The 12698-nt window shown below is 35.5% G+C and overlaps 1 protein-coding gene across 5 annotated transcripts in view; it reads right to left on the bottom strand.

Moving 5' to 3' along the window:
• VPS13C (vacuolar protein sorting 13 homolog C) overlaps positions 1-12698 on the bottom strand; it is a 196905-nt gene that overhangs the window by 44166 nt on the left and 140041 nt on the right. For all 5 annotated transcript variants that reach the window (XR_010123963.1, XM_054450335.2, XM_054450337.2 and 2 more), the window contains 3 exons: positions 12504-12632; positions 11317-11450; positions 9586-9712 (listed from right to left, as the gene is read on the bottom strand). Coding sequence is in view for 4 of the 5 variants with exons in the window: in XM_054450335.2 (XP_054306310.1) it covers positions 9586-9712; positions 11317-11450; positions 12504-12632 (390 nt within the window). In the remaining variant the exon portion in view is untranslated. The remainder of the gene's footprint in view (positions 1-9585; positions 9713-11316; positions 11451-12503; positions 12633-12698) is intronic.

The following is a 12698-nucleotide window of genomic DNA, read 5'->3' on the forward strand; positions in this document are numbered from 1 at the left end:
GTGAAGTACAATAAAATATCCCCAGGTAATTGTGTTTCAGTTAATTTCTAGCATTTTAAGTTTTATATGTTGATGTAATACTATTCATTGCATGAAGGTTTATGGCTATCACTCCTTCTGTGTCATATTATCATTATCTATTTAATAATTTTGCTTTGAATTGGTCAGAAATTAAAATCAACAGAGGGTGATAACTCCAAAATGGAGGAGTAGAAGCAATGTGGCTTCACTCTTTACCACAGAAAACCAAACATAAACTTCTAGTGCCAAGATTATCACCAGCAATATCCCAGAACTTGAACCTGAGGCTGACACAATTCCTGGAGTCACAGAGAAGTGAAAAGCTCCACACAGATGGTAACAGAAATGAACTTCTCTACCCACAATGCCTCTCCCCGAATCTGCCTGGCACTGCATGCAGGAAATTCCTCTTAGGCTCACAATTTCTACACTGGATAAAGTGAGATCAAAGCAGAAAGCCAGCTTCCCCACCATCTTGGGCTCCCTTGCAGGAAAACCACTCCTGGCTCAGCCCATGGGAAGCATCACAAGTGCCTTAGGAAGAAAAACCCCCCAAGGGAGGCTACAGACAAAGAGGGGAAGCAGGATTAAAAACTCCAGCCCAAAAATTTCTGCTCTTTATTTCAGCCAAAGGAAACGCCTATTCAGAGTGGCTGTTCAGCAGCACAACACTGTGGGAGGCACAGTCCATAAATCTTCTGAGGAAGAACCCTGGGCAGCCTTCCTACATAGCTGGGATATCCCCTTTGAGATGCAACTCCTTCCCCACCACTGGAGACAGTACTGCCAAATGTTTCTGAGAACTGAGGCAAACCAGCAATTATACCACCATCTAGTGCTGAATAGGAGGCAGAGATCTAGGATAAAGGTGACCCACAGGCAACTGCAAAGGACCTCTAAGCAAACATATTCTAGAAAGACCAAAACAAGCCAGAGAACAAACACTGGAATAAATAAATAATCCTTCAATGTAAAGCCATAGACACATGTCCACAAAAAACAACAGCAAGCAGGGAACCATGGCCTCCCCAAATAGACAAAGCAAAGTGCCAGCGACAAACTGATAAGACAGCCACGTGTGAGTTCTCAGATCAAGAATTCAAAGTAGCAATTCTAGGAAAGTCAGTAACTTCCAAGACAAAACAGAAAAACAATTAAGAAATTTATCAGTGAAATCGAAACAGACTGAAATAATAAAATTAAACAAAAATGCTGGAATGATGAAATAAATTTGCTGAACTGAAAAATGTATTAGAGGCTCTCAACAGCAGACTGGATCAAGTAGAGGATGGAATCAGTTAGCTCTAAGACAGGCTATTGGAAAATAGAGGAGAAAACAGAATAAAAAAGAACAAAGAATGCCTGCAAAATATAGAGAACAACCTCAAAAGAGCAAATCTAAGAGTCACTGGTGGTCAAGAGAGAGCTGAGAAAGAGCAAGGGGTAGAAAGTTAATTAAAGAATTAACAAGAAAATACTTTCCCTATTGGAGAAAGATAGAAATACACAGGTAAAGGTCACAGATCACCAAACAGATTCAATCCAAATAAGACTACCCTAAGGCATATAATAATCAAACTCTCAAAGGCCTATGACAAAGAGAGGACCCTAAAAGTGGCAGAAGAAAAGAAGCAAATAACATATAAAGAAGCTGCTATTTGTCTGGCAACTGACTTCTCAGGAAACCATGCCCTGCAGGAGGCAGTGGGACAACATACTCAAAGTGTTGAAGGGTAAGAAAAACCCTGCCAACTAAGAATATTGTATCCAACAAAGCTTTGTTTCAAACATGACAGAGAGATAAAGTTTTTATCAGATAAACAGAAGCTGAAGGAATTCATTACCTCTAGACCCATCTTACTAAAAATGATAAAAGGAGTTCTTCAATATGAAAGAAAACAATGTTAAAATGAAAAAAAAATTTGGAGGCATACAACTCACTGGTAAAACTAAGTACACAGACAAATTCAGAATAATCTAACACCATAATTGTGGTGTATAATCCACTCATATATCTAGTATGAAGACTAAAAGACAAATCTATCAAAAATAATAATAATTACAGCAACCTCTTAATAGGCAATATAAAAAAGATATAAATTGAGACAACAGAATGCCAAGATGTATGGGGGGATGGACTTAAAAGTGTAGCATTTTTTAGTTTTTCCTTTCTGGTTTCCTTGCTTTCCTTTCTGATCAAAGTTAAGTTGTAATTTGTTTAAAATAATGTATTGTGTCTATAAGATGTTTTTTGTAAGCCTCATGGTAACCACAGAGCAAAATCCTATAATAAATATACTAAAAATGCAAAGCAATGAACTAAAAACATACTGTCAGAGAAAAACCACTTAACCACTAAGGAAGACAGTAAGAAAAGAAGAAAGAAAGAGAGGCATTATAAAAGAATCAGAAACGCCGGGCACAGTGGCTCATGCCTGTAATCCTAGCACTTTGGGAGGCCGAGGTGGGCAGATTGTCTGAGGTCAAGAGTTTGAGACCAGTCTGGCCAACATGGTGAAACCCCATCTCTACTAAAAATACAAAAAAATTAGCCGGGCGTGGTGGCGTATGCCTGTAATCCCAGCTACTAAGGGGGCTGAGGCAGGGGAATTGCTTGAACCAACGAGGTGGAGGTTGCAGTGAGCCGAGATCGCACCACTGCACTCCAGCCAGGGTGACAGAGCAAGACTCCGTCTCAAAACAAAAAGCAGAAAACAAAAAAACCCCAGAAATCCTGTAACAAAATGGCAGTAATAAGTCCTTACTTATCAATAATAATAATGAATGTAAATAGACTAAATTCTTCAATTAACAGAAATGGAGTGGCTGGGTAAATTAAAAAATAGGGCCCAACTATATGTTGTCTACCAGAAACACACTTCAACTATAAAGGCACACATAGGGTGAAAGTGAAGGGATAGAAGAAGATATTCCACACAAACGGAAACCAAGAAAAAAAAAAGAGTAGGAGTAGCCATACTTAGTTACATCAAATAAAATAGATTTCAAGGCTAAGATTATAAAAAGAGACAAAGTCATTATATAATGATAAAGAGGTCAGTTCAGCAAGAGGATATAACAGTTGTAAATATATGTACCCAACACCAGAGCAGCCAAATATATAAAGAAAATAATAACATCTAAAGGAAGAGATAGACTGAAATACAATATTAATAGGGGACTTCAACACCCCCACTCTCAGTAATAGACAGATCATCCAGACAGAAAATCAAGAAAGAAACACTGGAGTTAAACTACACTTTAGACCAAATGGACCTAACAAACATGTATAGAACATTTCATCCGACTGCTGCAGAATACACATTCTTCTCATCAGCACATGGACCATATGGTAGGCCACAAAACAAGTCTCAAAAAATTCAAAAAAGTTGACATTATATCAAGTATCTTTTCTGTCCACAATGGAATAAAACTAGAAAGCAATAACAACAGGAATTTGTAAAGTATAAAAGCACAGAAATTAAATATGTTCCTGAACAATAAGTCAATGAAGAAATTAAGAAGGAAATAGAAAATTTTCTTAAAACAAATGAAAATGTTAACACAATATATCAAAATCTATAGGATACACCAAAAGCAGCACTAAGAGGGAAGTTTACAGCAATAAATGCCTATATCAAAAAAGTAGAAAGATTTCAAATGAACAACCTAACAGTACACCTTAAGAATCTAGAAAAGCAAGAATAAACCAAAACCAAAATTAGTAGAAGGAAAAAATAACAAAGATCACAGCAGAAATAAATAAAATTGAGACAAAAAAATACAAAAGATCAATGAAACAAAAAGTTTTTTGAAAAGATAAAATGGACAAACTTTTAGCTAGACTACAAAAAAAGAGAAGACCTCAAATCAATAAAATCAGACATGAATAAGGAGACATAACAATTGATACCAAGGAAATACAAAAGGATCATTAGAGACTATTTTGAACAACTATCTGCCAACAAACTGGAAAACAGAGAAGACAGAGATAAATTTCTGGACACATACAGTCTACTAATAATGAACCCTGAAGAAACAGAAAACCTAATTGGAAGACATCATGTTAAGTGAAATAAGCCAGGAACAGAAAGTTAAACACTGCACATTCTCACTCATATGTGGTAGCTAAAAAACAGTTGGTCTCACAGAAGTAAAAATTAGAACAGCAGATACTAGAGACTGGGAAGGATAGGGAGAAGGGGGGATAGGGAAAGATTTCTTAAAGGAGATACAAAATTACAGCAAGATAGGAGGACTCAGTTCTAGTGTTCTATAGCATTGTAGGATGACTACAGTTAACAATATTATTATATACTTTCATACAGCTAGAAAAAGGATATTGAATGTTCCTAACACAAAGAAATGATAAATATTTGAGATATGAATATGTTAACTACCATGATCTAATCACTATATATTACAGATATAGCACAATATCATAAGTATGTGCAATTGTGTCAATTTTTTAAAATTATTTTAAAAGAAACACAAAGCCTGAGCAGACCATTAACAAGTAACAAGATCAAAGCAATAATAAAAAGTCTTCCCTCAAAGAAAAGCCAAGGACCTGATGGCTTCACTGCTGAATTCTACCGAACACTTAAAAAATGAACTAATAACCATTCTACTCAAACTCTTCAAAAAAAAACTGCAGAGCAGGGAATACTTCTAAACTCATTTTACAAAGGCCAGCATTAACCTATTACTAAAACCAGACAAAGATACAACAACAACTACAATCCTCAACAAAATACCAGCAAACTGAATGCAATAACACATTAAAAAGATCCATCACTATGATCAAGTGAGATTCATCCTAGAGATGCAAGGATGGTTCAACATAAGCAAATTAACATGACACATGACATTAACAGAATCAAGGACAAAAACCATGTGATCATTTCAACAGATGCTAAAAAAGCATTTGACAAAATTTGATATTGCTTTATGAAAAAAGCTCTCAACAAACTAGGTACAGAAGGAACATATCTCAAAATGATAAAGACTATACATAACGAACCCACAGCTAACATCATACTGAAGAGGGAAAATTTGAAAGCCTTTCCTCTAAGATCTAGAACAAGACAAAGATGCCCACTTTCACCATTTTTATTTCACACAGTGAAGTCCTAGTCAAAGCCCTCAGGCAAGAGAAAGAAAAAAAGGGCACCCAAATTTGAAAAAAAAAAAAGTCAAATTATCCTTGTTCACAAGCAACATGATATTACATTTAGAAAAACCTAAAGACTCCACACACATTAAAAAAAAGAAAAAACCTGTTAAAACGGATAAATTTGGTAAAGTTGCAGGATACAAAATCAATATATTAAAATCAAATGGCTGGGCACAGTGGCTCATGCCTGCAATCCTAGCACTTTCAGAGGCCAAGGCAGGTGAATGGCTTGACCTCAGGAATTTGAGACCAGCCTGGGCAACATGGCGAGACTCTGTCTCTACAGAAAAAAAAAAAAAAAAAGCTGGGCTTTGTGGTACACAACCGTAGTCCCTGATATTTGAGAGACTGAAGGGAGAATTACTTGAGCCTGGGAGGTTGAGGCTGGAGTAAACCATGATCACACCACTGCACTCCAGCCCAGGTGATACAGCGAGACCCTGTCTCCAGAAAAAAAATCAATTGCATAGCTTTATGCCAACGACAAACAAACTAAAAAAGAAATCAAGAAAGCAATACCATTTACAATAGCTACAAAAAATATATAAAATACCTAGGAATAAGATTTGACCAAAATGTATAAAGCTATGAAACACTAATGAAAAAAATGAAATAGGACACCAAAAAATAGAAAGATATCCCTTATTCATGGTTTATAAGAATTTAATATTGTTAAAATGTCTCTACTACCCAAAGCCATCTACAAGACCAATGCAATCCCTATCAAAATACCAATGATATTCTTCACATAAACAGAGAAAACCTAAAATTCATATGGAACCTGAATAGCCAAAGTAATCCTGAGCAAAAAGAATAAAGCTGAACACATCACACTAACTGACTTCAAAATATACCAAAGTTATAGTAACCAAAACATCGTGGCAGTGGCATAAAAACAGACCAATGGAACAAAATAGAGAACCCGGAAATAAATCCATGCATTTACAGCCAACTCATCTTCAACAAAGGCGGCAAGAGAATATACTGGAAAAAGACAGAGTCTTCAACAAATGGTGCTGGGAAAACTGGATAACCATATGATGCAGGAGAATTAAACTAGACCCCTACCTCTTGCCATATGCAAAAATGAAACTGAAATAGATTACAGACTTAAATCTAGGACCTGATACCATAGAACTATTTAAAGAAAACACTGGGGAAATGCTTTGGGACATTGGTCTAGGTGAAGACTTCTTGGATAAGACCTCAAAAGCACAATCAACACAAGTGAAAACAAACATACAGGATTACATTAAGCTAAAAGGCTGCACAGCAAAGGAAACAATCAACAAAGTAGAGACAACATACCGAAAGAGAGAAATTATTTGCAAACTATCTGTCTAAGAAGAGATTAATAACCAGAAAATACAAAGAACTCAAAACACTCCACAAGCTTGGTGGAGTGTTTTGAATTCCTTAAAAAAAAAAAAAAATCTGATTTAAAAACGGGCAAAAGATCTGAAGAGGCATATCTCAAAAGAAGACATACAATGGCAAACATGTATATGAAGAAATGTTCAACATCACTAAACACCAGGGAAATGCAAGTCAAAACCACAATGAGATTATCTCACCCCAGTTAGAGGCTTTAATTAAAAAAAAAAAAAAAGAGAGAGATGCTGGCACGGAAGTGGAGAAAGGGAAACACTTGTACAGTGTTGATGGGAATGTAAAGTAGTAGAGCTACATGGAAAACAGTATGGAGTTTCCTCAAAAAACTAAAAACAGAACTATAATCCACAATTCTACTGCTTGGTATATATCCCAATGAAAGGAAATCAGAATATTGAAGGGATATCTGCAGTCCCATATTTATTGCAACACTATTCACAATAGCTGAGATATGGAACCAACCTAAATGTCCATCAATAGATGAATGGAAAAAGAAAATATGCTATATATACAGAATGGAATATTATTCAGTAATAAAAATGACTGAAATCCTGTCATTTGCAGCAATATGGATAGGACTGGAGGTCATTATGTTAAGTGAAGTCAGTCAGGTACAGAAAGACAAATAGCACATGTTCTCATTCACATGTGGGAGCTAAAAAAAAAAAGTGTATTTTATTTTATAGAGAGTTGATGTTGGTTACCAAAGGATGAGAAGGGGATGGGAGGGAACAAGAGAAGTTGGTTAATGGGTACAAAAATATAGTCAGAAGGAGTAAGATCTTGTTGTGTTAGCTAGTACAGTAGGGTTACTATAGTTAACAATAATGTATTCTATAGCTCAAAACAGCTAGAAGAGAAGATTTGGAATGTTCCCAACATAAAGAGAAATGTTTCAGGTGATAGATACGCCAATTACTCCAATTTGATTATTGCACATTTTATGTATGTATCAAAATATCACATGTACCCCCCAAAATGTACAACTATTATGTATGAATTTTTAAAAAGAAAGAAATTAAAATCAACAACTTTACTTTCTTTTTGCTTCCATTTGCTTGTTAAATCTTTACCATCTATCTTCATGGTTACAATTTTCCGTTAGCTTGGCTGAAACAGAAGTCTTGTAAACAACTTACAGTTAAATCTTATTTTTTAATTTAATCTGAATGTTTTTATCTTTTAATATAATTTAAACCATTTTCATTTACTGACATAACTGATGGGAAGCATGGTCTAACAGAAAAAGTTCACAGACTTTGAAGTCAGATCTGATTTTGAATTCCAACTAGCAGTTCAAAATTCCTATCATAAGAATTAGTGATAATATATAAAAAGCATTAATATATGATATGTCCTCAATAAAATGTATCTGTCATTTATTATATACTTTCTTAGGTTTCTTTCTTTTACTATAACAGCAAAGTTTTACTTATTTTCATTTTCTCATTGTTTTGAATTCCTTTCTCACTGATTTGAGTTCTACTAATTGATAGCTTTTTAAAAAAGATATAATCTTTGTCATTTCTCTAATAAAATTTAGGATTAAATGGGATCTAAATATATAGTATGCACAGAATACAGTTTCCCCTCTCCCCTTACACTTTATTTTGCTGTCTTTATCTTTTATTTCACCTTGCTTTCTCTTATTTCATAGTTGTCATGTCTTTCTAACTTAGTTGAGGATGCCAGGCATACATTTCGAAATGCTTCTTCTGGTCCTGTAGTAAAAAATTTTCCAGAGGTATAACTACCTTCTGAATCAACAGGATAACGCTACCTTTTTCTAATGAAGTATTTTTTTCATAAAGCCCATGTTGGGTTTTTTTCTGTTTATCATACTTAAATGAGGAAAGATCTGTGTAAACCTAGTGTTTGCCAACAATGTATGATTTTCTTTGAACTCCCCTGTCATGTCCACTTGGGCCTAAGCAGAACTCCCTTCTTTGATCAACTGAGTGGACAAGGACATGAACGATTTCCTTCCTTATAGCTCAATTTTCAATACGTGGCAGACTATCTGCTGACTGAGGTGGAATCACCCTCTCTTCCTACTGCCTCATTCTCTAACACCAAATAGAAGAGAAACATTAAAAACTGAAATCCCTGACCATGCTGTTAACAGAATTCTTCCCGGATCTGCATCTATACACAGACTTTTATATCCTCCTCCAGAATGTCATTGCTACCTTCTCTCTAGTATCTATATGCTACTTACTGGGAGCTACAGTTGCTGAGTAGTATCAAATGTAAGGAGAGAAGAAATGAGGATAATTCAGTAACTACTGGCCAACTACCATTTTAAAGCAAAAGTCAAGAAAGTCTTTTAACAGCTGGCATTATTAGACAAGTGAACAACGGACAATGACACTATTTAAACTCTTTCATCATGGAATATATTCATACAGAAACTGGATGATATATTACAATGCAGGAGTAATTCCTATATCAGATGGGAGAATGGTATATGAATTCTTTGGGCCCTTTCAGAGGCTAAGAGTCTAAAAAATAACATATTTAATCAACTCAGCTACCTAAATATTGTTTCGATAAATATTTCACTATATTTCTGACATGCGATAATTTGCATACTATCAGACTTCATTAATTAACAAAATATATAGCTGTGCTTAGGAAAACAAGCTTTAAAAACTCATAGCCAAAAGTGGCATAGGTATGTTCAAAATAAAGTTGTTTTTAACTTAGTCCTACAATGGCTTCCTTTTAAAATAGGTAAATTAATTAAAAAGGTGCTTTACATAGGCAAGATAAAGCAGGTCTATTTTTTAAATTGTAAATAAATTACTTTGATTGATCTAAGGTAATATACTGGTTTGAACTACAGTATTTGCCATCTAAAGTCCAAAAGCTACTTATTCTGGAAATACTTCCAATTCACTTTTAGTTCAGTTAGGACAAGGAGTCAGTGAAGATAGCTTCTCTACTTCCTTCACTGTCAGGTAACTCATATAGCACTCATTCACATCAAATGATACCTTTAACAGATCATGTTCCCCAACATTTGCTGCATATGTCCATGTAAGTTTTCTGGTACCAGTAGGATCTGCCCAGGCAAAAAGTCGAGCCTGTCTTGGCAGCAAGACCATTTCTTCTGGTGACCCACTAAAACACAATGAACAGAGAGAAAATCAGAATATCTTGGAGATAAGAAACTCAAACTTGTAGTTTACCGAGGAAGGGATTAGCACAAAAGTCCTACGAAATTGCTTTGGTTAATAAAACACAACTCTACCTAAAAACAAGTACCCTAAAATATCTAATAAACTAATGGTTTTTAAGCTCGGGGAAACAGAATATTGCCCTTTCTGAAGCTTCAATGCACTCGGAATTGATCCAAGTGGAATCATATCAATGGAATTCATTAGGGTAAACAGATTGCCAGATCAGAGTCCACCCGTGGAAATGGCTGTGAAGAGTAAATATCTTTAGTAGCAGAAGAACTTCTATTCAGTGCTTAAATTTAAACATATTTTTTAGAGACAGGGTCTCCCTGTTTCCCAGGCTGGAATGCAGTGTTCATTCACAGGCAAGATCATATTGCACTACAGCCTCAAACTCCTGGGCTCATGAGATGCTCCTACCCAAGCCTCTCAAGTAGCTGTGACTAGAGGTATGCATTACTGTGACCAGTTAAGCTTTTTAATCAAATACAATACTTAAGATATATTATGGGTCACAGCAACAAAAAAATTATGTTCACACTGTTACTACACAAAGTGTGGTCCTGTAAACAGGCAGAATAAGTATTACCTGGGGTCTTGCAGGAAAGGCAAAGTCCTGGGCCCCATCCAAAACCTACTGAGTCAAAATCTGCATCTTAACAAGACTCCCAGGAGATTTTAAAATTGATTATTACAATTTAAGAAGTATTTGTCCATTTAATGCAAAAAATATTCCAGAGAACTGGGAGAAAAAAAGTAATCCAACTAGGTTTTAATCCTAATCTGTACTTTTAAGTCTCTCACTGGATTCACTCCATTAGAGTTAAGACTAGGGAAATCTTTAAGAAATTTACATATATACATACATTTATATGTGCGTATATATGCATGAATATATACACATATATACATGTTAATATAAATATATATAATTTTATAAATAAAATTATTCGATATTTTAAGGGCTTAAATTCTCTACCATTAAATAATGACATCATCCAAAACAAATGACAGCAAAGGCAAGAACAATGAAATTCCTATCGCCAATGATATACATTCAACACCACTATCTACTCATCGTCTCCTCATTCAACCTTCTACTATCCCTACCCAAAAAAACTAAATACAGATTTATAGGAAGAGGTTCACTGAGCGTTACCAGATTACCAGGAAAGGGAATACTTAAACAGGTTCACTCCCTTATCTGCCATTTTGAAATTTAAAAAGCTCTAAAAGCCCAAAGATTTTTCTGGAAATTTGGTGTCAAAACTCATTTGGCAGCAAAACCTGACCTGAATTGATATGAAACTATTAATAATTTCTATTTATCCCATTTGATGTGAATATTCATCAGTTTTGCTGCAGAAATATTAATGTGTTTACAGAGTGTTATCTCAAAACATGTAAGGGTATTAGACATAAACACCAGGTGTTCCATATCACCTTTCTAAAATCTAAAAACATTTTGAATATGAAACCAAAGTGTTTCCCACTAGTTACTGTGAACCAATAAAAGTATTTCCCATTAACCCTTTTTTCTCATACCTCTGTTTGTATGTGAGGATGTCCCATGGTGTATGGTTCATTATCAAGGCAGGTGCAGATCCCTCATGGTAATCAGAAAAAGTTATGACAGTTGAATGTTCGGCAGTGTTTACATCCACCAAGATACCCCCATTCTATTGTAGAAAAGAAAAAAGTATGTTTGATGTACTGGTTTAATCTACACTTACATATGGAATTTCAATATTACGTAAAACACAAAAGCTTTGGTTTTTTTTCGAGACAGAGTCTTGCTGTCACCCAGGCTGGAGTACAGTGGCGCCATCTCGGGTTACTGCAACCTCCGTCTCCCAGGTTCAACCAATTCTCTTGCTCCAGCCTTCCGAATAGCTGGGATTACAGGCATGTGCCACCATGCCCAGCTAATTTTTGTACTTTTTAATAGAGATGGGGTTTCACCATATTGGCCAGGCTGGTCTCGAACTCCTGACCTCATGATCCGCCCGCCTCGGCCTCCCAAAGTGCTGGGATTACAGGCGTGAGCCTCTGCACCCGGCCTGTTTTCTTAAGTTCTTACTAAAAAGCAAACTGGCTCTGATCTGTTATAAATATATATTGGCATTACATATTGATATAGCAGAACCTTCAAATAATTACCAGTAAATTTTGATAGCATGGTTTACTGAAATATCTCAAAGCAAATTTTAAAAATCAAAGACATTTTATTTTAAAATATGAAAACTTCATCTATGTCCCTACAAAGGACATGAACTCATCATTTTTTATGGCTGCATAGTATTCCATGGTGTATATATGCCACATTTTCTTAATCCAGTCTATCATTGTTGGACATTTGGGTTGGTTCCAAGTCTTTGCTATTGTGAATAGTGCCACTGGAAACCATCATTCTCAGCAAACTATCACAAGGACAAAAAACCAAACACCGCATGTTCTCACTCATAGGTGGGAATTGAACAATGAGAACACTTGGACACAGGAAGGGGAACATCACACACTGGGGCCTGTTGTGAGGTGCGGGGAGAGGGGAGGGATAGCATTAAGAGACATACCTAACGTAAATGACGAGTTAATGGGGGCACCACACCAACATGGCACATGTATACATATGTAACAAACCTGCACTTTGTGCACATGTACCCTAGAACTTAAAGTATAATAAAAAAATTAAATAAATAAAAATAAAAATAAAATAAAATATGAAAACTTACCAGATCTTCTAAGCTCAATAAAGTGCCATTATCCTGTCGGTTATAAAAGAATGGTTTGGAAGATCCTTCACAGCCCACCACTCTCACACAAAGTTTGCCTGACAAATTTTCAGGCCAAAATGGAAGGCACTAAAAATATAGAAGTTATTATCAGTCTTAAGACAATACTGTTATATAATAAATAAGACATTACCT

The sequence above is a fragment of the Pongo pygmaeus genome, chromosome 16, assembly GCF_028885625.2.
Source record: "Pongo pygmaeus isolate AG05252 chromosome 16, NHGRI_mPonPyg2-v2.0_pri, whole genome shotgun sequence".
NCBI lineage: Eukaryota > Metazoa > Chordata > Mammalia > Primates > Hominidae > Pongo > Pongo pygmaeus.